The following is a 27,242-nucleotide window of genomic DNA, read 5'->3' on the forward strand; positions in this document are numbered from 1 at the left end:
AAAAAGAAGCTGTATAGGATATTTTCCGCAAGCCTGGGGAAACTTTCTCGTGAATGTCGTAAAATGCATTTGAATGATGGCTCTCATTCGAGAGTCGATTCGAACGATGTAGCAAATATTCGAGCCTTGCCTCTGCGTCTTATACAGAACAATCCACAGAAAATTACACGGAACCGTTCAACGTAGGTGCAAATATTTTCCACAATTTTGGTTCCTACGAACCAGGTCTGGGTAGGACAGGCTCATTGATGCTAACCTGCAGTCGCCTGCGAATTTAGCTAATGACCTTAAGGCCAGCTCTTTGAAGCCTGCAAGCTGTCTGTAAGGCTTTAAGGCTTCAAGACACGAATAATTTTCCTGGTACTGTTGTTCAATGAGATGCGCAGACCGCTCACTGCCCATTTTTGGAGATGCGTTGAGTACTTTCACAGACAGGCAAAACAAGCATGGATGGCTGCTAGTCAAAAACTCGCGAGCGGAAATCGCGTTTCCCCTCAGGCCCAGAGAAGTGAAGCATATCGAATATGGTTTGCACAATAGATTCTGTTGTCGCACCATTTTGAACACCACACTGTGGCTGACTAAAAGGAAACAGCAGCCACGGCCTTATCGTGCGAACTATAGCAGCATATTTCGGAACAAGAAAAAATAGTGGCAAGCCGCCCGTCAATGACATGGACTGTACAAGACGTGCTAAAAGTAACACTGTAGCTGTGCAAGGCAGACGTAGCATTTTGAATGACGATAAATGGAGAGCAGACTTCCAGAGATGCAACAATAAAAAGGGGTAATCGCCATCCGGAAGCTTAAAAGGCTTGAGCGAACAAGGTTGCCTCAATTTTGAAGTTTGGGGCTCTACTGCGGTTAATCATGCGCATGTAAATTGCGGTTAACGTTTATGTAGGCCCAGAAGGCCTTCAAAGAAGTAGACTACAGATCTCAAGTCTGCATCAACGGAAACCGTGTGATCAGGCGCGGGGATTCTGGAACTATAAGACGGTCCTAGAATATCCCACAAGAAGGAGTACCTTTACGAGGTCTCGTTGTTTTGCACAGTGACAATGTTAACTAACGACTTCGACCTCGTAGCACGCGCCCGTCAAGCTTTCGCTCGTGTCATTCGCACAATAAGTGTGGTACTCTCCTCACTGTCAATGGCTCGGATTGCGTAGTCCGTTAAAATTTTCTGTCAAATTTTCAAAATTTCAAATTGCTCATTTTTATGATCAGTATTTCCTTATCTAGGCTTGGCTTAGGCGCTGCACACTTGCAATTTTGTGCTGTCCGCCGCTGCCAATAACCCTTTAAGTCGCTACGATCACCTCCTCTCCGAGCACCTACACAGGTAACCGGGCGCACACACTTGTCAGGATTTCATGACGCTCCTTACCTATAGTCAATGACATTGTCTTCCTTGACTTGCTGCTGGTTTTCATCGGGCGAGATGTGTTTTGAGGTCTGTTCGCATAAAATATCATACCGAGAACACATGCTGGTGTTAAATGGCTCAGAGAGTAGCTATATAACCCGCGATTTGACTTCAACATCTGGATTCAGATGGCGCAAATATTATTAAGCAGAGCCGCTCTTTTACGCCGTTCATCGGAAATATCCTCACAGTTCAGTGCAGCGCGGCGAAAAAAAGGCGGCATAGGTGAGAAATATACCAAGAAAAAAGAGCAGCAAAGGGAGCGAGAGGTTACCATGTGAGTAGGGACGACGGGAAGAAATGCCACATTCGGCTGCCGGAAGGAAATGAGCGGATTAGTGTCAGGGAAAAGAGGAGTGAAAGGGACGAGGGAATTTGGAAAATGACAGGGTAGCCCTACTATGCGGACGGCGTAAGCGGATCGCCAGGATTGGAGCTTAGAGTTTTTTCATACGCCATTTCTTGTTTGGCGTCCATTCCACGAAGAAGATAATGCGCGGCTTTGAGAAACGATGAACCTACTTCTGCAGATGAAAGGCCAGATTGACAAAGGTAAGGACGTCCGTTGAACCATTTCCTGATTATTTTTCCGGAGGAAAGACGCCGAAGAGAAGAACACTCTGCGCAGAGGAGAGGCGCAGGCACCGCGTATTTCTACTTTTTCTCCAGTGTACGGCCTCCTTCAGGCGTGTACGCGGCAACCGACCGTTATCCCGAAGGCCGCAGCTTCGGCAGCGCGAAAGTTGCGACATGGAAGAAGCTTAAGAGAAACCTAAAGACGAAATGCGGGTGCGCGGGTGAAATAAACAAACGCTCCCTTCAACGGCTCTCGCTTGGCAACGCATCCGCTGGAATCTGAGTTCGAAGCCAAGGCATAATAAAAGAAACCAAGTCATGATAAGAAAAAGAAAGTATACGTCTGTTTGAAAGGATTCGGACCGCGAGGAATGACAGAAGGACGAAAAAAAGGGCTTTAGAATTGGAAGGGAAATAAGCTCAGTATTTTGGGGACGCTGAAAGACAGGTAACCACTTGAAATACCCGTCAGAGGTTTGAAAGAATCAGGAGGGGGACTGCTTGACCCAAAACATAGAAAAAAAAATATTTAGAGCTGAAGATAAGCAAAGGCCTGCCATATATAAAGGGCAAGGAACGAATAAGAGTTCGATCAAGTTGGGTTGCCCAGGTTTCTCAGGAGAAAGCGAAAGCATGTGAGAGAGGGTGCGGTGAGGGCGCTCCGTCAATGTCTCAACATGCACGCACCAGAGAACTGGAAAGCCTGCGCAGGAAACCGAAGAGAGGAATCTCATTTATCTCCGGCGCATGTGGTGACTTCAATCTACAAAAGTGAATCACGAGCTTGGAGAAAACAAAGAGGGCACTCCGAGAAGATTAAAAAGAAAAACGGATGATGGGATGAGGGCACGGAGGAGAACAAGGAAAACGAACAAGGGGGAGAAATTCAGGAATGGTGCAGGCTTTCAAACAACTTTCGAAATTGGAACGTGGAAAGAAAACAAAAGAAAAGCATATAATACATCTAGTCGTGTGGCAACTGTGGAATCTTACGGTTCTTGCTTGATCATGTTCATTTGCCGTGACGAGTTTAAAGAAAACGAATATGTACCGGGAACTCAACGTTGAAGCATAGATTCGATATCAATCGTGAAAGGAAAGTGCTTATGCATCTTCTCTATTTAGCAACGGTGGGATTATCACATAGGCTGTGCAAATGAATAATGCTTTCTTTCCGTACAAACCTTGCGAATAATACCTAAATATTGCATAATTTCAAAGCAACAAAGTATATATGCCATTGCTTTCATCAATTTTTTTTCCGTCATGCACACAGGGTGCTTCTAAACCAATCACGAACTTGATGTTTGACACATAAGGTAATGAGACGAATCGTTGTGCTGCTGAACTTCAGTCGAAACACATACTGCCCAATAGCGCAAACTAGCACGTTTCTTGAAAAATGACAGAAACCACACAACGGCACGACCTTACGATTTGTGTGCTATTATTCAGTACGAGGAGCAGCTACTAACATTGTGTTCAGCTAAACATATCAGCCCGCTCCTCTTTTGTCTACATTACATGAAAAGCCTAAAGACAAAAAAAGGAACCTGCCTTGAGCAGCAATGTATGAACACACGTAATGATGAATTAGTTGCTTTACGTTTCTAGAGATGGTACAAGTATGCTGTGTACTAGCAGCTACAGCAACCGCTTCGACATGTCCCAGGTACTACACGCACTGATCCACATACAGGTACGTACCTTCGTATGCCACCAACCATGTAAGTAGTCTTTCTAAAAAGTATACAGCCCAAGGGGTCAGCTTCTGAGCTCCAGAGCGAAGCTCCAATTTCATACTCAGGGTCTTTAATCTCACGAATGCGGGAGGAACTGAAGTACCCTTCCATGACTAGGACTGTCAAATGTGCTTAAGCGTAATACTTGTTGGTGGGCTAGTTGGTGTACGTTGGTGCTTAATTGGCCCGCTACGTGGCTTGGGAGCAAACCTCTTGGGCTGTGAATTTTTAAGAAATCCTGTACGCACAACCATATAAGTTGATGATGTGCATACAAAATATGTGCATTAAACATATAACGTCACGAGCGTGCCGATAAGTGCAGTTCCCTCAGTAGTGCTTCATGCAAAATACCAAGCAATAATAGCATTGCATAGAGAAAAAGCTCTAGAACTTGCGCGGGGAAACAAATCAGAACTATTGTCAAACCAACATCCAGCATTGATTGTTTTGGTTTGGTTTGGTTTGCTTTGGTTTATGGGGGTTTAATCTCCCAAAACGACTCAAGATATGAGAGACACCGTAGTGGAGGGCTCCGGAAATTTTGACCACCTGGGGTTCTCTAACGTTCACTGACATCGCACAGTACACGGGAATCTAGAATTTCGCTTTCATCGAAATTCGGCCGCCGCAGCCAGCATCGAACCCTCGTCTTTCGGGTCATCGGCCGAATGTTTTGGGTCAGCGTAGAATGCCATTTACGTTCGAAAGTAATGAAAGACCCACGATTCAGGAAACCGATGTTTTTGTCCGCTCCGGGATGTTTTAGGATCATCTTTTTTACAAGGACATTTGAAAATTTTATTTCTAGCATGTTTACGGTGTCTGCTGTTTGGTTTTGTCCACTGCTGCCGGTGACCATGCATATTGGGGTATGATCTCCTCCATCAGCCGCATGAAGAGCAGTTGGTTTCTCTATTTCGTCTGTTGTACTTTGAAAACCAATGACGGTTTCCTCGGTTTTAAGCGGTGCAGGTGCAAGAGTATAAGGACAGAAGAATGCCACAGATTCAGGGTAATTGCTTAGACACTCGCGTACTGAGATGTTTGTGCACGTTAAACAATCTGAGGAAACGATTGTTTACCCTTTCTTGGTCTTCCTCTCCGTTCTCAGTGGTGCTGCCTCTAATGTCAGGGCTCATAACAGCTAGCAAGCGGCGCCTGCTCTCTTATCAAAGTGCGTACCGATCAACAGTGAACACCGATCAACAGGAATAAATAGTGAACGATAAAAATCGTTGCAAAATGGCCGAAATTTATCCGAAGCACTCCACTACGGCGTGCCACCCAGCTACTTCAGCAAAGTAGTTGGCAGGGCACGCTGGCAAAGGATCCCGTTGTAAAAACTGACAACATTTACGCTCTGCAGCGTAATGCCTTTGTGCAGAGTAATAGCATCATCCCACACGAAGCCCCCCCCCCCCCCCCCCCCCCTGCTCTTCTACTTCTCTCCTCCTCCTTCATCAGACTCCTTCTCTGTGCATACTTCGGAGGATGGTGCCATTAAAAACTGCAGATGTAAAATAGGGCGACTCGCACAGATAAAAAAAAAAAACAGCCACACACTACAACAACAGCGCTGACCTTCGATTGTGTACTGAACAGAAAGCGAAAGCCCGTACGTATATAGTAGGGCGTAAAACAACGCTCACTGCACGTTCCGCGGTGACTTTGGTGTACAAGCAACTCTGTCACCTACCCGGAAGTGGCTCCTAAGTAAACAAAGTAAACGGTGCTGTATGAGGATTCAATAATGTTTTCTGTATGGTTTATGCGGATACGATAAGGAACATTTCGAAAATTTGAGTGCCATAGGTAAAACAGATGCGGACACGTGGGAATACATGTGGGCGGCGTACCACGTCGTGCACCATGCGCAGCCCCCCATCCAAGTTCTGTTTCTATGCATCGTCAGGTGGCGCCCGCATGCAGTGCGGCACGGTTCGGAACTTGATCGTGGTACAGTTAACTACTTTTGTCCCCGACAGTACAGGACGATGGGAAGCAAACGGAAAGTAGAGGGAAACCATGTAAAAAGGCACGGGAGATGATGACGGCGCTTTGACAGTAACTTTTAGCAACGGTGGGCAAGTACAGCAAAGAAGCGCCTTCGTTCGTGAAAGCACAGTGCGCTTTCTATAGCGACTCTTCTGTCTGTGTTAGCCAGGGCATTCAAAGTAAATTCAAAGAACCCAGTGCAACGTTTAAAAGGGTGCGACGCATTTTGAAAGAAGCCGTAGGAAGTAAATGGCAGTGATATTCAATGGAAGCCCGCCTCCGAGAATTTGAAAACTGAGGCTCGTGGCGCACGTCCGGCGTTGGAGGCGTCGCCGAAGGGAAGACGATGGCGACAGCTTGTTAAAGACGTGTCCCACGCACATCGTAAACGACGCAGATTACGAGCAGGCAAGCATTTCTTCACAAGGAGGATTCCAGTAACTGAGGTCTCTTCTTGTACCAGGGAAAAAGAAAGCTACGTGGCGTAAAAAAATATTGCTCTTCATGATTTGACAGAGATGTGAGGGCAGCGTGAACTGCTCAAGCATTAGTTCGCTGAAGTAAGGAATGTAATCAGAAGCACAAATGAACGGGAGTCCTCCACTTGAGAAGAAATGGCTCCAAATACATGAAATATATTAGCTATCTTCATTTACAGGGAACAGGAAGGCGTTCATTTAAAGTAAAACACAGCGCTAAATGTTTGATGTTGATATTCCTGTTGACTTTTCACTCGCTTGAATAACATGTGACGGCAGGGGAATAGTTTGTGGGGAGTTTTGAATTTTTTGACTCCATACATTACGCGAATATATTTGTTTCGTTAGGATATCTCTTCGTTTACGCGAAGGTATGAACTATTTAAATTAGATGCTCTAAAGTAAGTAGGATTGTGCGGATGTGTGCAAATTTCGAATACGGTTTAAATTTTACAGATTGAACATTATTCGCATTGCATTTAAAAGCTCAGCCTCATACTATTTGATGTATTTGAAAAAGACGGAACGCAGAAATTCGGGACAAATCCAATATCTGGATGTGCTTTCCAAAGCATTTTTTTATAATCGTGGGAAAGACTAGGCGAGCTTTATGCAATGCGTGAAAGCATCATGGCAGCACCGTACGCCCTTCTTGTAGGAGTGAAATTTTACGAGAAATCGCATTCGTTCCATGGCACAAGACGAAAGCGTGGGATACCTTATGGCTACTTTATTTTGGGGCAAGTAAGGATTCCTTACCACTGTAAACACAATTGGGTTGCACCAGCCACGCGGCTGCGTTGCTTTTGCGTTCGGCTCCTGATTCCAATGTCCCGGGTTCAATCCGTGCGAGGGAGTCGTATTTCGAAGGAGGCGAAATGCAAAAATGTCGGTGTGCTGTGATATGGCAGCCGGGGTTAAAAGTGCCCTGATGACAACTCCATCCAACAGTAATTTTAAGTAAAACTGAATTATGTGATTCTATATTGGCGCCTTGATGCGTTTCCTGCAATAAAAGACGTTTTAGTGCTTGTAAAATGTGATTTAAAAACTTTCCGGTTACGAGATTCAAACTCGCGACGCCTACATCGAAAAGGACCCAAGGAGACGCATTCTACATAAGCTGTCCATTTCCTGTTGTCCATTACGCGTCCATTCTGTCCTCTCTCAGCGGTCCCTCAGATATACCCGCAGCTTTCAAGCTTCGGTGGGAAGCAACCCGGCCTTTGGGTGGTTGGTGACCGGACCTCACTCATCATTGGCTGGCATTGGCTGTGACATGCAGCTATAACTGCGAGGTACTTTCCTAGTCGCTTCGCACAGAAGCTTGAAAGCTGCGTGTATATGTGAGGGACCAATAACAGATAGACGCGAAATGGACAATTGAAAATGGGCAGCTTGTAGAACTCCACCCAGGATCGCCGTTTTGAGGAGAATGGAACGACCCAGGAAGTTCTAACGCTTAGAGCACAGTAGAACACAAGAGAGTTGCAGACGTTGATTCTTGCACTGCTTGCCGCGGCCCCGAAGGGTAATTATGCTAGTTTGGAGCCTCAGGTAAAGTGATAATTTTTCCAAAAATGAAATGTCAGCCCTCAAAGCGGATCCGTCAAAGAAGTGGCCGCTCGAACGTTGTCGCCCATCGCTCTGCCTTCCTTTTCTCCCGAGGAAGTTTGTAGAAACGTATGCCACTCCCCTTCTTCCGCCTGTCGGCGCAACTAACAAAAGCTCAGTTCGCCTGAATATAGCGAATTCTCTACCGAGCTCTCGCCCACAGCAGAGACGTTTCATTGTGTTCCATCGCTAATAAACCCCAAGATATAATACGGGCTACAAAGTTAACCATTAACATGTTCAAAAAGACTGAAACGCGCCACTCTAATGCTGACGGTCCCGCCTTTGGCATACACAGTGGAAGTCGCTGCTGACAACAGCGCTGCCGCATCTCCGTGACGTCACGCTATGACACTTCTCTATGGTACTTAGGTATAGTGAGAGTCATTGGTGATGGATTGAAAGTGCAGATATGCAGTCGGTATGCCTTTATGCAATGTAAGCAGTCGTGGTGGTTTGCAATCATTATCATTAGGCAAGCCACGCCCACTGTACCATGAGCCCCTCCTCCATTTGTTCCCAGTTTTCCTATCCTGTACTGATTCCATTTGGCCAAATCACTCGCTGCCGCCCTTTCCTTCGTGCGCCTTCCCTTCAGTAAACTTCGTGACCTTAAGAGACCATCGGTTAGCTTTTCGCCACGTAAGATTTAGTTCCATGCCAACTTCCTCTCTTGATCTCACTAGGTTATCAAGAAATAAAGTTTCTTTTGTAACCCACTCTGCCCTCTCGCTGTCGCTAGACGCACCCAGAAGATTTTAAACATTTTATAAATATTTTTGTATAGGTCGCCGCGGCTTCAACAAATTTTATGACACTTTTTCTTGATAATCCAGGTTTCTGCGAGTACCGCCAACACACATCTATAATATAGTTTCCATTTGAGAGGCCTTGGGAAACTGTTCTTCATGACCTGAGTGCCCGCCAACGTCACTATGCCTGACTCTTATCCTCCTAGGTAATTCATTCTCATGTATCAAATACTGGATCATTACTTGGCGTAGATACGTAAGTGTACGTTTTCTCTGGCCATTTACAATGCATGGCTGTCTATCTTCTACAGTTGTTGCGAGACCCATTTATTGTGAGACCGTTGGTTGTGAGACCCAGGTTGCTATTCTCGAGCAACCACTGGTTACCAACCATAAATTTAGCTGCCACCTGCCACGGTGGACAGGCTGTTATGACGTAACAAGTATCGTCACGCGTGATGGGAATCCCCATGACCACTTGCACAGACCCCTATAATGCTCACGCATTAAAGATAATAAAAAAACAACCATCACCGATGCTTCGCATTTCAGCGGTAGTTGCATGATTGACCTCACTTCGTTCATGAAATAATACGTTAAGTAAAGTGACTTTAAAGAGACATTAAATGGAAAGTAAACGGGAATGAGAAGCCGCACTGAACGGAGGGATTTCCCGTCAGGCGTGCTACCAGCGTTTCATCAGCACGAAAATGGGATTTAGTTGGAGCCAGAATCACAAAATTTTCTGATTTTTTTCAAGCTCTGACTCCCACGTAAGCCCTTCTGGTGGTATTGACTGTAAGGCGTTATGCCTTCAGCGAATCGGACAAAACGGCGGATATATCGACCAGAATATCTATTGTTTATCTCTCGGGAATGAGAAGAAATGAACGAAAATAATGCCACTTCTCACATCGATCACGCGGGTCTTCGTTACGTTGTTTATGAACAAGGTGGTGCCCTTATACCGTTTGTAACGAAACCCAGCTTATCACTCGTCATGCTCTGATGGTGGCGTTACCTTTCGGAGAGCGAGTGATATTAGACACCTTTAGCATAACGTGTACCTAGTTACCGTTACCGTTATCACTACCGGAGCACCGGGAGTCCACCCGCCGCCAGTGTGCACGCGCTAATTAGTCCCGATGCAGCAGGCGTGAGCTGCCGGGTACCTAGGGCCCGCTGACGCCCTCAAGGCGACCTGCGCATGCGCACTGACGGCGCGCGGGCTCCTGGTATTCTGGTAACGGCAGCACGGTATGCGGTAGGCTAGAGGTATCTACTGAGCTTCTGAAGATGCTGCGCACGAAAGCTTCACGCTGGCCGACTGGGCGCTATGCGAAGCGAGCGAAGCTTCGTATTCTCGTCTGCGTCATTCTAAGGCCACTGCGTGACAGAGGCCTCCCCTGTGCCCTTGAAACAGCCCTGTCATGTGCCATTCGCGGCCGTCCTATCCCCGCAAACTTCCTAATCTCTTCCGCCGACTCCATCCTCGCATCGCAAGAGAACGCATGGCGATGCTTTGTTATTTTGGTCCTACCTTTTGTCAATCTAGGGTTGCACGTGAAAGCGAAGAGCGAATCGTTGCCGGCGAAGATATTACTTGACCGCGCTAAGGTCCCGCAATTGTCCAAGAACGCCGCTACATTCATTTATTTTTTTTTTATTTCAAGTTCCGTTATGGATCACGCAGGGGGAGTGAGCGGTCGCGAAGTGATACGTAAGAACAATGCTGAACAGCTGGATAATGAACGCGCGTAGATTAAAATATTGCAACATCATTATACAGGACTACGGGGCAAATGAAATACGCAATACACATTGCTATAAAAATATGGCGAAAGCCGTTAATGGAAGGCCCCTCCGAGTCGTCGTGCAACTGAAGCCCGTCGTTGTTCTTTCTTGGGATGGCTTTTCTTGCCCTGGCTTCGCGCCCAAGTAGATGGGCGCCAAGTGAAGACAAGCGAATTCAAGAGCGAAGACCAGCCGAGAGTGAGAAGACAGAAAGAATGGACGAAGAGGGAGAAAAAGTAGAGTCGTCGTCATGGAGAGAGAGGTGGAAAGAAGAAAAAAAGAGTGGCTAAACAATGATATTAGTTGGCTAAAAGATGAAAACTCGAGCACAATGTCTTGACTAAGCCGTAGCATAGCTTAGGTAATCTTAGTAAATTTTTGGCTACTCCAAGCGCTGTTAAACATTTTCCTTTGTCCACAGATACGGAAATCTGCACGAATTGGACAGTACTTATATCGCTTCAACAGTGCCAGATAAACAAGGCTGCAAGTTTCAGCTTCAAAGGGTAGTACAGTCGCCCACACACCTGCATGGAGCGCTTGAGCGGCCCACCGGTTGGTACACTTGTGTCATTTACGAATGACCTAGGGCTTGAAACCTGACTCTGTCATGCGTACACATAACAATGGATCGTGTTCAGCTCCTTAGGTGTGCAAAAGACGTATTGAGCCCCCCAGGCAGCCAGTAATGAATGCAAAACAGAGCACCCCGTTCCAGCGCCCTAGACAGGTGTGTGGACGACTGCACTTGCATGATGCAACTGTCACACGCATTTCCTTCGAAGGGTAGCGTTAAGCTGCTGCTCACAATTTTGAAATGCCTGCCAAATCCACTCCGATTCGCCTTAATCACGGCGATATCTTCTCGATGATTCCGATCTGCGGTGTTTTCCTATTTTAGACAGGTACGAGGACTACCTTGGTTACCATGGTGAAACGTTGCTAACGTACAAGACTCCAGGATTTCACGGTTACCCTCATAAGCGGCGGCAGCTGCATGGATGTCCACTGTGGGGCAAATGCTTCATCCAATCATTTTCAATCACACTGTTCAGCGATCTTTTTCACTGAAGCTAATTCTCTCTCCGGTGACCCGATCCTTGAGAAAATAAGCACGCAAGGTCTCAGCAGAGCTTATTTACAGCTCCATTCTCGAAGCAAAACCCACTGAAGGAACCCGCTTGAGCCGTTGCGGTTGAGACAGCGCAAGAACTAGAAACCGCTCAAGATAGCAACATAAAAGAATTGATTGTAACGGAACGCCGCTTAATCGAACAAAGCAGCTGTTCATCGGCAGGATGATATAGTATGTCACGGAAAGAAACAATGCACGTGCATTTCATATCAAAAAGTAGTGCCCAGTTACTGGGGCTATCAAAAAGTTTTGCCCGTCTCTTCGTACAGTGACGAACGGAAACGAAATAGTAGCTTGAAAAAAAGAACACCGACGAGAAGCCGCCTGTTCACGTGATAGTTTTCCGAGTCATTTCGTTGCTCGTTCATCGTGGTTGGCTCCTGCCGGTGACGTCATTATTGACAACTGGAAAGCAATGGTGTTGCTGGGTCCGCATAACACCAGGAATGCTGCTTACGAAGAGCTAAGCGAAGAGTGAATAGTAAAAAAAAAAGACTTTTTTAGGGAAATAAACGATGAGCATGACGAGGATGTTTCTTCCCCAGTTGCTTATGAAATAAGGCGCACGCAAAGTGAGGGGGGAATTGTCAACCTTTATGCTAAAACAATTATTACGCTTTTAGCAACTGCATATAGGGAGCACGTTTATGATCGAAACTGAGAGGTGAAAACCACGTACCGCAATTCCTCGACGGGCGCGGAACTCGATGCCGTCCGGGTCGTCATTGAGTTCATTTGACAGAAAACCCACAGGAATGGTCTTTTTTTTCATATGCTAGAGGCATACCCTCCAAGGCCTGCAAGCTCCCTTTCGTCTCAAAAATTCCCTCAGAATCGTCTTAGAAGTCCGTTATGTTTATCGCGGCGCCACAACCAAAGGTCACGACGTACATATCCAGTGGCTGTCAGTACACTCCGGCATCAGAGGAAGCCTCTGTTCGGACGAATCCGCCTGATCTCCCCACAACGACGGATTTCATGTGACTGTCCCTGTATAGAGGCCTGATGCAGTGGGTAGGCTTCGCAGGCCTGCGCGGGAACTCGCACATGCCCAATAAAAGCTGGGCGAGTTTTGCAAACCGTCGCCTCAGTAAACTGGACCCTAGATTAATTCGTCTCCTGCCTTATACAGCGCGACTGGAAGCAAGATATGTCTCGGTCGGTGCTGCCGTTTTAAAACATTACCCATTCCGCACTGGTATGATCAACACCCCGGTTTTGACACTACGTGGCCGTGAGAATGCCCAGTGTTCAGCATCGAGAGACCTACGCTGTGCTGTTTTCCAGACCGTCTAGATTCTCGCCCTTCGACAGAGAGTAAGATACTCTTACTAACAGCAGCAATCAACGGCTATCAAGTCTTCAAAGACCTGTTTCGATAGCTCGTGGCCTTGTGTTTGTGCGAGAGATTGTGACGTGGCAGCAAGCATGACCTTACCCAATGGCCTTGCTTCTCATCACTTCCATCTTTCCCTTTCACATGCCTTCATTTTTCTTTCTTCGTTCAGGGTAGCCATACGGAACACCCTTCTGGTTAACTTCCCTGCATTCCCTCTTCCTCTGTCTTTCTCGTAGAGGCGTGGTCACATTCCTAGACTACTCAACTTGGCAGAATTCTTCTAACACCCGCGTAGACCCAGATCTTCACCCTTCTAAGTTTCAGATCGTGCTTGCGCATGCAAGGTGGTGGTGATCGGCGCGGAACTGCTCATAGCGGACGATGCCGTTGCGTAAGGGATTCCTTTAATTTCGATAGCCGAAAGTTGAATGGAAGTAGTGCATGAAACGGGGTATACGGAAAGCTGCGTCACGCCGGAAGCAGTTCTGCGACAATCGCCCCTGCCTTGCATGACGCAATGACGCCATTGAGTTCGGAATTTAGAGGCGAACATCTCGAAACACGCGTGCTAGGCCAATTCCGCCAAATTCGAGGGGGGGAGGGGGGATAGGAATGCGAATGCCTCTAAGTTTTTAACATAAATATGCAGTCCAAGTTAATGGAATCACTGTAAATAATTAATGCATTTTGAGAAATGAAAAGATTAAAAAAATTGAAAAGGGGGGGTTAAATGGTGTCAACATGCTCATAATAAAAAGTCAATGCTTGATGATGCTAAATAATAAAATTTAAAGCCTGTAATTGATCAAATAATTAGTTCAAAACAATTGAAACAAATCACAAATGATTTCAATGGTGTCAAACTGCTCAGAGTGGAAAGCCTAACCCACTACGCTATCGCGTCATAAACTTAAGGTTGAGCTTAAATTCTATTTGGGCTGGATGGTTCATTTCGATCCAGAAAGAAAAACAGTAGCGCCGAAAAAACACACAGACACAGTAGAAGAACGATATAGGACGAGCGCTATTTACTTCATCTGACTTAATTCCTTGAGAAGCGAGCAAATATACAGAAAAATCTAGGCATGCGCAGACCAAAATCTCACGTGCGATCAACAAAACCGTTCCAGATATACAACCTCAGCTTTAACAAGGCTCACAGGCTGACACACTCTTTTGCTCTTTTTTCTGATGTGGTACGCCTCTAAAACCTCTCGTGCCTTACTATCACCGCTCCTGCCCAGAATCTATATCTCATCAAGTCGTGGTTCACACTTTTTACATTGTTTGCAATTTTCCCCCGCCGAATGTTCAGCCGCTCGGTGACACACCTTGCACTCTGCGCAGTGTTTGGGTAGATGCGCTCCTCCTACTTCCTTGAGCGAGCGTGCATGCTCTGCTGCACGGTCATTGATGCACCTGCCCGCTTGGCCCACATAGGCCTTCCCGCAGGTCACTGGTATCTCATAGACCACACCATAGCGCTCGTCCTACGTCGTTCTTCTACTGTGTCTGCGTGTTTTTTCAGCGCTACTGTTTTTCCTTTCTGGATCGTGGAGCTTAAGTGGCCGCTCCAATTTTTTATTTGGTTTTGGTCATTTAGGAGGTTTACGAAGCAAGTATCCTCTCTCTGTGTTCACCTCGTCGCATAGGCTGCGTGCGAAAAAGGTCTCGTGTACTGCTCAGTGTTTCTTTTTTAATTTCAGAAATTTGATTTAGAGCACCCTCTTAAGTCTACGATTTTTGATATTCTGTAGCTGGCTAGAAAACGTCATGACTGCGCTTAGAAGGAAAAAAAACGAACAAGGGAACACTATAAACTAAACTCTCCTTTCCCAGTGGCGAAGCAAATAAGACGTCTATGTATCGAAGCCCCTTGTGCGAGACAAAGGAGCCGTCGAGCGAGCGCACAGCGGGGGCTCCCGGGGCTTGGCGGGGTTCTGGCAAGGAGGAACCTCCCGCGGCTTCGCCTTTTGCAGATTCGGGCCCGGCTCACTTACCGTATTAAATTTAATAAGAGACGCGCTGCCTCGCCGCCTCAAACTTGCCCCGACCGTTCCCGCTTCGGAGCGCACCCACGCGCTTATACGGAGACACGCACACACAAAAAGCGACTGACAGGCCCCTCGGAACAACCGCTTCGTTTCGCGCGTCTGACAAGAAACTAAAATGTCTCCGAACGTTCGCAAATTGCGTACAAAGAGTAGCAGTGGCTCGTAACTCGGCTCTGCGACAGTGCGTGCGCTCCGTCGCAAGATCGATCGCGTTTTGGAACGAGCGCTGCCACCGCCGCCGACAGAGCGCCCAAAGGAGCCGTCAAAGTGGATGATGACAAGGCGCGCGGAGGCGGCGAAAGGCGGGCAGCGGACGGTGCCGCATCGCTTCACGGCACTAATTAGCCGAGTTGGGGCGCGCCACACGACTCGCTTAGCGCACCCGGACGCGTAGTACACACGCGTAGAAGTGTGCTCACTCCGGTATACATGTCTGAGCATGCGCGGACAGTGTGCGCGCGAAGAAGCCATAAACCGGGCCTTTGACCCAAGACGTCCTCTTTCTTTATTATCTTAAGGTTCCCCTTTCTCGCACCTTCAATATAGCGCTGGAAGGTAGTACATGGCGCATCGGTGGGGCACGTGCACGCACAGTCAAGCGTTTAGTGAACGGAATATTCGCGAACGAAATTAATTCCATCATGGTTCTTGCACGCATCTTGGAGTATATATATGCGACTCGATTCTGAGCATGTGAATTACGCAGTGCACAATTAAATCTTAAGCGATGTTACATACATGCAACGAAACGAAATTACTAGACAAAATTCATGTCACATAAATTTTTTTGTGGCGAATTCACTGTCCTCCCAACACAATCATGCGATACTCTCTACACTGTCCTTGGGGTCTCTTTTTGGCTCATGATGAAGGGCTCGTGATTTCCCATTTTCTCTCGCAAGGAAGCATAGCCAATGACTGCATGCATGGCAGTACCAACGGTAGGCCAAAGGCGCTCAATCACGCTTGACACGGCATTCTTAGTAAACTACTGCCACGCGTAATGACAACGGCCGAAAGGGGCAAAGGAAAAGGCTGACAAGAGTTGTTTAGGGCTCTCTGAGCGGCGGTTAACTGCGCGGTTAACACGCCAAGAAAGCACTTGGCTGTGATACCTAGCAGGTTGTTTCGGGTTGCGACGTCGTAAATGGAGATGAATGCTTTCAGGACGTGAGTGCCCGCATTTTACCGCCATTCCCATTGAGTCAAGACGGGTGGGAAACATCACTGTGGGCACAAAGGACATCGCCAGACGCTTTGAACCCATCTGTTATGAGTCGTGCGCGGCGACCGGTTCCTTGCCCAGCAAGCTGGCAGACCGCCAGCGCGTAAAGACCTCAGACTTGCCATATAATGGCTCGCTTTTGAACCGCGCCGAGGTCACGGCGTCTGCTATCAAGTTTTGAGACAGCTTCGGAATGAACGCTTCGCGGCGTAGTCGATGCTGAGGTTAACGAAACCCGCAAACAAATTTCCGTTTTCTTGTAGTCACTTAACATACACAATGGGGAAAATATTCGGATACACGGCTTGAAAGAAAAATAACCGAGCGGTATTTTTTAACGGACGTACTCAAAATACACGCGACGAGACAGGCGCTATTACGTGCTTCGAAAAACAGTGGGGACTGTTTAATTTTCCTGAGAAGCAATGTTGCTGTACCCTCCCCAGAAATCTGCGTCTGCTGAAGCCTCCATCCCAAGCGAGGCGCTTCAATCCACGATCCACCTTCTCGTTCCAGAAGCGTCTCCTACCGGCCATATCCTCTCTGCACGCTCTCCCCAGCTACAGGGCTGCCCATCCACCCACAGGCACCCCTGCACTTTTGAAAAGTGTCATCCTCCATCTACCTGTCTAACTTTACCCTGCAGAAGTGCCACCCGCCCCAAACCACCTTCCGCCACGCTCCACAAGGTCTTCACCCACTAGAAGCGCACGCTGCATGGGAATGCAAAAACGAAGGCGAAATAGAATTCAAAGGCGCAGCGGGAAAGCAAGCTACCTCACAGAAGCACCACCCACCTGCCAGAACTAAGGGGATGCCAACGCACTCTTGGCCACCCTTGACCCACCTCTGCCCACCTTCCCTGTCGAGACAGTCTGTCGCCTGTGTGCAGGCTGAGCTGGGAGCAAAAGAATATACTGGAGTGCAAGCACCAGAGCAGTCATCGGAGGTAAATACAGCCGCTTTAGCGTAGATTTCGCATCGGGTGTTTGATCATAGCCTAATTTTAACGCGACAGCGTTATGTTCTCTTCCTGCAGAAAATCCGGTGTCGTCGGCGTCGGGGTTGTGAGCGAAAAATCTTCGGAGAAGCAACATAGGGGGGGCCATTTAGGTCACGTGACAGTGTGACGAGGTCATCACCTGGCCAACGGACTGTGAGAAAATTGAGGCAGGTCACTGTTATATTGATGATGGGTCGCGACAGGTTGCTCGGCAAGGACAACCTGGTACCCACAAGCCCCATCGGGGGCAGCACTTGCCATCGGAGGGCAGTGGCGCATCTCTTAATCGCTGCACCACTGCACCAGGAATGGCATGAATACTCCCAGGGATCTATGAAAGCCGATAATGACTAGTTCCGCATATGGCACAATCCTTTACAGCTATCGCGTCATATCTTTAAGGCGGAGCTTAAGTGTTCCCTCCAATTTATTGATACCAAGGTGAAAAAATTATTCTCGGTATGTACAGTGCAAATTCGAGTACGTTTTCAGATGTCATCATAAATATGTACGGAACAGTGCCATCTTTGAAGTGTGATTTCAGACCGACGCCCTCGTACGGTTTAAGTGTGGTCGCGCGCTTGTCGAGAGAAGACGAATGTATCCGCCATTTCCAGCGAGCATTACCTCCAGCAGTAGCGGCATCCCAGCAGGCATTTTCATTCGCAAAAGCAGCGAATGGCAGCGGTTCCTCCCGTCATTACAGCCCCCCTTCCCCCTCCACCTCCACTCAACGGGCTCTTCGACCTGGGAACTTCTGAGACTGATGATGTCGATTTTGAGGCCATTATTGACTACAGCGACCGAATTCCAGCACGAAAGAACGGCACAAATTCACAGCAATATCCGCATCGTCAAGCTCAAGGTGCCGTTGGTGGTATCGAGTTTCCCAATATTACCTAAAGGGAAAGCTGGCGTCACCGTATATGCGAGTTGCTCAAAGAGCACTTCATCCATCGCTAGAATGCCGGGAAGACGAGGTTGCTTATTTGGCTTGGCTAGCGCTGGCAGAAAATATGAATTCTGCCTCGTAATCGGCAGCTGCGCCGCGAGGCTCCCGTCTGCGCGCAGATAAAATTATTCATATTGTGCGTTTTTAACTTCTTTAAAGGGAAACTAGTGGGCAGTATAAAACTAGGAAAGTCCCTCAGGAACTATACTGACGTTTTCTTCTGCGCGGAAAGGTGGCTCTGTTGCTGAGAAAACCTCAATGAGCATCCCATAACCCTCCCATATTCAAAGCGCCTGCGAAAAATGAACTGCTGCGACGTCATAGAAGTGGCGTCACGGTCGAAGCTCCTGGCTGAGGCGATTCACCACCTAATAGCCTTGGATCCCAGCGTGGTCAGGAATCCACCCGAGTGTGACTGTCGGTGGCTGAAGTGTGGTGAGAGGCTGTTGTAGATCATTCTGAGTTGAGCAGGAATGCGACTGATGCGAACCGAGCGTATAGCTCGCATGGAATCGGTGTATGTCGTGCAGCCGGAGGAGTTACGGGGTGTTTGGGAGCGGTACTGCATACTGGTGATCACTGGGAGAGTTCATAAGGTAGCGGTCGAAGTAGGGTAGATGCAAGAACACAGGGTGTATGCGCTATGGAGAAAGTAGCAGCTCCGACGTAAGAAGCGTCTGTGGGGAGCAACGAAGGAGATCAGTGTGGTGAGTAACGCTTATAGCGCCGCGTCTGCCCGGGATGGAATCGGCTGCAACTTCTTTTCGAATGGGGGTGATGCGGAGGTTATCAGGTAGAGGGGAAGGGGAGAGTAATGATGAGGAGGTCGGTGGAATTGAGAGCAGCTTGATAAAGGATCTTTTGTGAGGTGCTGGGAAGACGGGTCATCGGCACACTGATATTTTAAACCGTATCTCCTCAGTGCTTTTGTGTGTTGGTACAACATGGATGTTCTCACCCCTACATACTGACGGGCATTTTCCGGCAGTGCCCTGTGCGTTAAACTGCACCGGTTGCACTCATGAATGATGAACGAATAGGAGGTGGGCTTTAGGATAGTTTTAAGACCTGGAAAAAGAAACGACCGAGAGGCTCCCTTTCGCCAGCCCAGTATATCTTGACTAATTTGAATACTAATAAAATCAAAGAAACGTTCAATTCTATACGCCAATGCAACAAATTTAGCTTTCGTTTGTTTGTTTGTTTGTTTGTTTGCTTGTTTATGGGGTTTAACGCCAGAAAGAGACTCAGGCTTTCAATGGCACCGTATAGGGGAGGACACCCAATAATTTCGACCACCTGAGTTTGCTTCAAGTGCACTGATACCGCCCACTACACGGGCCTCTAGGATGTCGCATCCATCGAAATGCGACCGCCGTGGCCAGGATCGCACTTGTGTCTTTCGGGTCAGCAGTCGAGCACCATAACCACTGAGCCGTAAGAGGCAGTGACTACCCAGGTGTCATCGCAGGCGCTGCGGACCTGAGCGCTAGCTTGACGTTTAATACCGCTTCTTTACAATATCACTGATCAATGGGGCGGTTAAGCTTAGAGCTACCACTGGAATTCGCCACACCGTTGGTATCCTGTCGCTGACCAAACGCGCACAACTGAGCCGGTTGACGTTGACGCTCAAGCACAAGTATCTCCTTCGTGGTTCCCCTCCCCGAAGAAAAAAAACGGCAAAGCCATATAAAAATGCATGTTTTGTCGTTTCGTAGTGCCGACAGAGTTTCCTGTTGTCTTGTAGTTTCTTTGCAGTGCTGTAGCGTTTTCTGTAGCATTTTCCTGTATTCAGTATTTTTTAGAACGTCTCTGCAGCAAACAAAGGAAATTTTGTTGTTGCTACAAAAATGTCTGTTGTTACTGCAATTTCATGCGCAAAAACATTGCAGGAAATGTCTTGTGGTCGCAAAACTTTTCTGTCGTGTTTTTACACTGGGCAGTTCATTGAGTTCGCCTACTTGGGCTTTTTCCCAATAATGACGCTGTAGCCTCATCTCGGCATCTCAAGTTCAGGCGTCAAGATCCTCTCGCTGATGACACTGTCGCTCAGCTTCATGGGCGCGCAACTCCACTCTTACATATATTTCTTTAGGCAATGTAGACTGTCTATGGAGTTGTCAGTAAGGTCGAAAGCCTTCCTATAGCTAAATACTGTAGACTAGTCGCTAGACAATAGAAATCGTATACACAGTCTATACATAATTTGTAAATTTATAGTCGTAAATTTAGTAGATTTTATCTATAGACTGTCTATAGACTATGAATAGACAGAAGGAAATATCTCTAGGAAAGCAATAAAGTGCAAATAAGTCTATAGAAAGCAGACGCACTGTTTTTACCAAGGCGACGGTCAGACCTGTGACGCAGCAGAGGGTGCTACGGGGATACGGTGGCTGCAGCTGGTAAAGGACAGGGTTAATTGGAGAGACACGGGAGGGGAGTCAGGATGATGATGATGATGATGATTATGATGTAGCCGTCGCTGGCTCACATTGCCGTTCACGGAGCTCTTCTGTGTACCGCTTCGGGTCACTCATGTTGTCTGCCATGGTTACGAGTGACTGCTCACGCCTCGAGAATGCGCGGCTTCAGACGAGGGACAACCGCCTCACATCCCACCACAAGCTAACGCAGGAAAGCCGGCCGACTGCGTTGAAACAAGAGCCTCTCCGAACGCGTTGTGCTATATATACTGAAGCGACGAAGAAGGTTGTGTAAGCAAGCGCGAAAGCATATACAGGAGCTGCGTGAACAACATGGTCCTTTATTGGACGAGGAACAAGGTACAAAAAAAAAGTGAGACGAAGACAATTTCTCCATTGTTATTCACTTTGTGTCTTCAAGAACTGTTCAAAGACTTGAATTCGGATGAACTACGTGTCAGATAGAAAGGATAGGATGTTAGCAACACCACCTTTGTTTACGATATTTTCCTTGTAAATCATGCAACCAACTACAGCGCAGCAGTGGAGATGCCCAAACTGGCAAATTCATTTATCAAATTTTAAGTGAACGAGATTACTGCAACATTCAGTTCTCATATGGAAAGAACAGCTTACAAAATGTAGTGAGGTGCTCCAAGTGGTGCGGAGCTGTATTTATTTGAGCCTTGCAGGGACCACAGAACCACGCCATGTGAAAGAAACTACCCGGAGACTAGGATTGTGATAGAAATCTGTAAGCGCGGAGGCTGTCGAGGACAGATTACCGGTAACTTTTTGAAAAACAAAAACAAAACAAATGTACATAAAACTCGAATCTTGGAGCACTCGCCTGCAGGGCTGGAGTTTGGAAGGCAACCAAGACAATGAAATTTAGATTACGGAAGGTGTAGACAGGTTAACTGAAAGGAAAGAAAATAGCGGTCACGTCATGAAATGTTGTGAAAATCCGCCCCAAATGGAGGGAACAAAAAGGAGAAAGGGGACTTGTTTATTACCCCCTACCCCTATCCTTTCTCACTATCGCTCCCCCCTTTCTTTCCTTCTTCCTGCCCTTTTATTCCCGCTAGTCGCATCTCAGGTGCTTTTGGTTTCGATGGCAGATGCCGCGGCTGGCAAGATCTTTTCTTTCCTTTGTTATTTTATTAATAAATAGCCACTAACAACAACAACTTGTTCAGTGCATCCAATGAGAATAATAGGTTACCGATGGTGTATTTTTTTTTGCTCAAAAAGCAGACTTAAAAGGAAGAAAATTGGAGCCCGAAACGCCTCGGTGATGAGGTTAAGAAATTAGTTGGGAGCGGAAATTAGCGGCTAAAGGAGCATAGTGTAATTGACGGTCAATGAGAAAGGCCATTGTCCCCTAGTAGTCGCCTTAATCTGGGTGCTCATTAGGATTAAGATGAACATGAATGGCTAAATACGGAAAAATTCCGTCTATTTTAATATCGCTTTTCAGGGGCTGGTATAAATTAAGTGCGCCGTAACGAGGCGCAACTACTGTAATTGGTCGGGTGACACGAGAAATAATCTGGACCAATTGGTGACAGCTGCGGGGCATCTTCAGAAGAATTGGCGAAAACGGCGTGTTTAGATTGGATGAACAATGTTATCTGTTACGGGAGCAAGGTTTATCACGGAGGGTACATGTCAGCACATGATTCTCTCCCCAATGTATGTCCAGGATTCTTCAGATGAATTAGATTTAGGCTGTTTTCACTCAGCGGCTCATCGTGAGTGTACTCAGCAGTACTTCTTGCTGTGCGATTTGGATTATAGCTTCTAATAACCACATACTGCTCAGACATGAAAGAGACACACTGGAGACGAGGCTGAAGGTACGAGCGGAAATTTTCAACTTGTTTTATTGCCATTAGGTGACGGCTTATACAGGCAGCGGTAAAAGAAACACGACGAAAAGCGGGATCACACGTCAAGCCTGTGAACATGCCAAACGAAATGCTGGAGAAATTTCTTTTCTCAATTGTGCAGTGAAAGCGATGTCTCACTGACGAAAGCATCGCAGTTTCCTTAATCTGATACACCTCCAACAGTTTACGTGCTACTGTGCTCTTTTCCCTGCCCGGAATCCTGATACTCTCAAGCCGCGGCTTTCGAGCTTTGCAAGCGATGCAACGCGGGAGCTAGTTTTCTCCTTTATTTTATGTCGGTACCGCGTCCACCCTTGCGCCCAAAATTAACGCAGCGGTTCGTGTGGCTTACGTAGACGCTTCTACATTTTCGTGTTTTTTCCACATTTTACAAACGCGTTTAAATGCTTCGTTCCGCATGCAATTGTTGGAGCTCCGCCACTTATTCCCAGGCATAGCCCGGCGAACTTTACTGGTGCTGAAAAAAAACAAAACACAATGATGTCAAGCCTATTTGTCGCCTTTTTTATGGTATTGTGGGCGACCTTGTATATATCAGGCAAAACAATGGGCTTCGTCCTCTGAACGTCCGTTCATTCCTATTATCGCATTTTTCGCTCTTTACCTTCCTTAGAAGGTTCGCGGCCAAAATTGAATTTTCGCTCGTCCCATCAGCCTCCTCGCGTGTGTATCTTTCATGCTTGCGCAATTGGTTGTTACCAGACTTGATCTTCAGGAGGAGGAGGAGGAGGAAAAAGAAATAGAAAAGGCGAATAGAAATAGAGAGGAATAGAAAGAATAGAAATAGAGAGGAATAGGAAAGGCAGGGAGGTTAACGGGAAGAATAACCGGTTTGATCTTCAGGAGATCACCAAGGGTACAGGAACCGGTATGCAGTCGACAGACACTGTTAATTCGTGAACAGGAGTTTATCGATGCATCCTCGATAGAAAATAACATGACATGGTGTGTCCTTCCAACCCGTTCTCACGGGCTCAAAGGATGGAGACTAATGAAGCTCTTGATCAAGCTAACAGCGGCGAAGAGAGCGATGGGCAGAAAATTGGTACAAGTACCGTTCTTAGGCACAATGACAGTGGCGTGGACTAAGGAACAAGCGCATTCGGGGCAACGGACATCAGTGGGACACATAATGTCGCGTCTTGTACAAATAGCCGGTGGCAGAGTAGGTAAAAGGGGAACAGTGGACGGAGGCCGCAGCTCACGTAGAGTGACGAGGACAGGAAGTTTGCGAGGCAAGGAGGTGGTGGGCGACGAAATAAGGGATAAACTGTAGACAAGGAAATAAGGGAGCAATTGGAGAACTTTTTCCTGCAGTGGATGTATGCCGCTGACGATGACCATGCCAGGCATAAGCCTCTTTCACACTCAAGAACCTCGCCGCTGGATTCCGCTATTCAAAGATGCCAGCAGTGGCGCAGCGTCACGTGAAAGGCGAAGGTAATGGCAGCTTACGATCTCTAGTAACGCTTACTCAAACGTGGGGTCCTTGCCGCCCGAAGTCGCAGGGAGCCCGCAGCGGATGGCGTCGTCGTGCAACGCACGATGAGAGGGTGACGAAGCGCTTATTTCGGAACGAGCAGAAATTCAAGTAGTTGCGAGCCTCTTGGCCTCGACGGCACGGACGCTAATGTTTTGCTTTCAACTTCGGTTCCTTCGGTAGAACTTGCATCGTTATATTAACACCGAACGCTCGCGAGAGAAGCGCAATCTCAGGGTTTTAACGACGTCTTGATAGGTTGGTTACTTAGGCTTCTTGGGAAACAGTAGATTTCGATTCGCAGTGCACACGGCCTCTCCGTCAAGCGTTAGAAACACCTGCTTCTTGGTGTTCTAGCCAATATTCTTCGCAGTGGCTTAAGCTTCGAAGCATTCTTCGTAGACTTCGAAGCTAAGAAGAAGCCTGCGGTCTTCCGTCGTAGCCCTTGCCTTTACTTGTATTATTAGCTGGTGGCTGCCGTGAGTCTGCCCGCGAGGTGGTTAACATACCAAGGTTCCAAGATCCGTCTTCAGAGGTAGTACTAACGCCTTGAACGACCCTTGGGTTTTTCAGCAGACTGGGCTGCAGACCGCCATCCTTGTCGTGGAAGCTTGGAGACGACTGCCTCACAACGCAACAATGGCCGATGTGCAGCCTAAACTTCTTCGCTAGCCAACTGAGAAGATTGTGCTAGTAACAAGCATTAAACACTGACGTATAAAACGTTCTAAATCGACAAGAGAACACGCACGCGCAAGACCGCGGGTCAACACGATAGCGCGGTGTTTTATTTTAGTACGGAATGAGAAGACGCTATCAAATTCATCTATGACTAGTCCACTAAAACGTGCACCCGTTTTAGGGTATGCAGAAAATAGTGACAAAACATAAATAAATGAACCTGTACGAACACAGACGCCTCGGCTAGTGCTCCTAACGCATCTCGGGCACAGGAGACGCTCTCACTAAATATATTTATAATCCCCTCCGTCTTCGAGCTTTTTATTCGAAATTCAAGGGGTGAAATTGGGGTTCCATAATTTGAATTGAAATTCTAGAGAAATTTATAAAAAAAAAGTTACGAAGCATGGGCTTTTTTGGGTTACTTTTTTGCCAAAAATTATTCACTAATAGTGCGTGAACTTCTGCGAGACATCACATGTCCAATCTCTTGCTCAATATTATTGCAATCATTGCAGAAATGGCAAAACTGAAACAAGAAATTTTTTTGATATCAGTTGTTACCTTCATTCTCTCCACTGTAAACACTGTAATAACAGTGACTGTCATGGGTGGTTTTTCATCCCCAGGTGCCGCACACAAGTGGCGAAAAGATTCCTTCGTCATCACAGCTGCGATTTTTAAGGAACAATAGCCTTGCAGCAGGATATTGTTTGGGTAGCTCCGCTAAAACGTCCACGCAAAGAAGACGTCCTCTCAGTGCCTGTGTTTGATCGCCTGCTTCCAATTGGTACATTTTTTTAATTATCCCTAGAGCTAGCAACAGTACGGGTGGCAAGCGTTCAAAGGGGATTAAAATCACCATTATTCCACTGGAAACACACCTCAAGAACAAGTACAAGCAATGCACTAGTTTCCGTGCTGGGCGTTTAGCTTTGTGTGCTGAGAAAGTACGGTTGCTTTAAGGTTCGTTCCTGGGTAAATATAGGGTTGAACCGAATTTAAAAAATTACTTGCGGCGTGGAAGTATCGGTCACAGCCGAGTTTTACCCGAAATTGAAGGATCGTAAATATAATGACCTTCCATTTCCAGGCTCCCGGAGAACCATGCTATCCTTTACACAACGAATCATTGCCGACGCTTAGAGTGTTAAGAGTGCAGTCACAGAATATTTTCGATCGTGAGCAATATTTGCTCTCGAACGAAATGTCACCGCAATTTTTTTTATTTACTTGCAGCTTTGTCGACAATGTGAGCTTAATTAAGTATACTGTTTCAGTATATTGGGACCAATTTTATTACTTAAATTCCAAGTGACATCTTATACACCATCAAATGCAATATCCACTGTTGGGCTTTATGAGCGCAGCCTCACAGAGGTTATAATATAGAAAAAGAGTGTCCGAGAACGATGTCAGCGAAGAAAGAAACAACTAATCCAAAATTAGTTCACGTAAACACGTGGCCTATGAGAAAACGACGACGGGATGCCGATTACAGTTGTAGGGGCGTCTGACCTAACGTCTGTGCTGCAGGTGATGAGCAGCCCGAAATCTGTAAACAGGCACACTCGTAAACCCGTTCGGTTCGGTTTACAGGCTAGCCGATAGAGACGTGCGTCGGCGTGTTTGTAGCGCACAGGAGAAGGACAGTGACTCACCCGTGGGAGGCGTAACTCCGGAAGCAGTGCTCACAGTAACGCTTGCCCAGAGCAACAACAGGAGCCACGTCCAGCATGGTGCGCCTCGCAAAACGAACCGACTCGTCGCCGGCGGTGCCGACGCGACGGCAGGGCGCGACGCGAAGGAGAACATCGCCCGTTCGCCGATGCCGCGTGGCCCCAGCGCCGGCTCCGCTTCTTCCGCACGCGCGAAGGAGAGACGCCCGCGGGCTCCGAGAGCCGGGTTCAGACTCCGCTCTGAGAGGGAGCCGGCGGTACACGGGAGATGGGGAGCTCCGCCGCCACCACTGACGCGCCACCCTCCTCCATTACACTTCCCCGCCCTCTCCTCCGCTCGTTCTTTTTATGCTTCCCTCCAAACACACTGAATTCTCTTCCACGTGCTCCTTCGTCTCAGGCTCCTTCCCCCTTGTGCAGCAGATGCAATTTGTTCTTTCTCTCGTCGTCCGTGACGTCACGCGTCGCGCACGTCGACGTGGACGCCGACAGGCGGCAGGAAAACGCGGGTCGGAGCCAAGGCCGCCGAGCATCGCGCCGGCCGTCGCCAGGGTGCAGTGGGCGCGCGCGAGGGACTGAAAGCAAGAGGAACTGTTCCGCATTCCGACGCTGGGCGCGACATTCGACTCCGATACAGCGTTCGGCGCTTCTCGGCAAACGCCCTATTTATTGGTCACCATACTAAACGCCTCTTAGCCACGAGGAGGTGGGCCTCCCCCTTTACGGTCATATAGAAAGGAGCTTAATAAATGCAGAACCACCGGTTTCAGCCATATCTTCGAAAGCCACGCCTTCTGCCTTCAATAGACCCCACAAACAGGACATCATTTCGCTTTCTAATATCGGGCCTCTGGGACCTGATCCAGAACTAGGGTGAAATAAAAATTTTACATGACACATATGTGGTTACACACTGCGACGTAGAAGTATGCATGCATATAAACGGTGGATGTATTGCAGAGGAATAT

General features: G+C 47.4%; 1 protein-coding gene across 2 annotated transcripts in view; it reads right to left on the reverse strand.

Annotated features, from left to right (window-relative positions):
- LOC144094108 (uncharacterized) overlaps positions 1–26,688 on the reverse strand; it is a 409,816-nt gene extending 383,128 nt beyond the window's left edge. The window contains exon 1 of one of the 2 annotated variants that reach the window (XM_077628022.1): positions 26,257–26,542. In XM_077628022.1, the coding sequence (XP_077484148.1) occupies positions 26,257–26,410 (154 nt within the window). In that variant the 5' untranslated portion in view covers positions 26,411–26,542. Of the gene's footprint in view, positions 1–26,256 lie in introns of both variants that reach the window. The other variant, XM_077628021.1, reaches the window with a different exon arrangement.
- Between the last annotated feature and the right edge of the window lie 554 nt (positions 26,689–27,242).

This window comes from Amblyomma americanum, chromosome 6, assembly GCF_052857255.1.
Source record: "Amblyomma americanum isolate KBUSLIRL-KWMA chromosome 6, ASM5285725v1, whole genome shotgun sequence".
In the NCBI taxonomy this organism is placed as follows: Eukaryota; Metazoa; Arthropoda; class Arachnida; order Ixodida; family Ixodidae; genus Amblyomma; species Amblyomma americanum.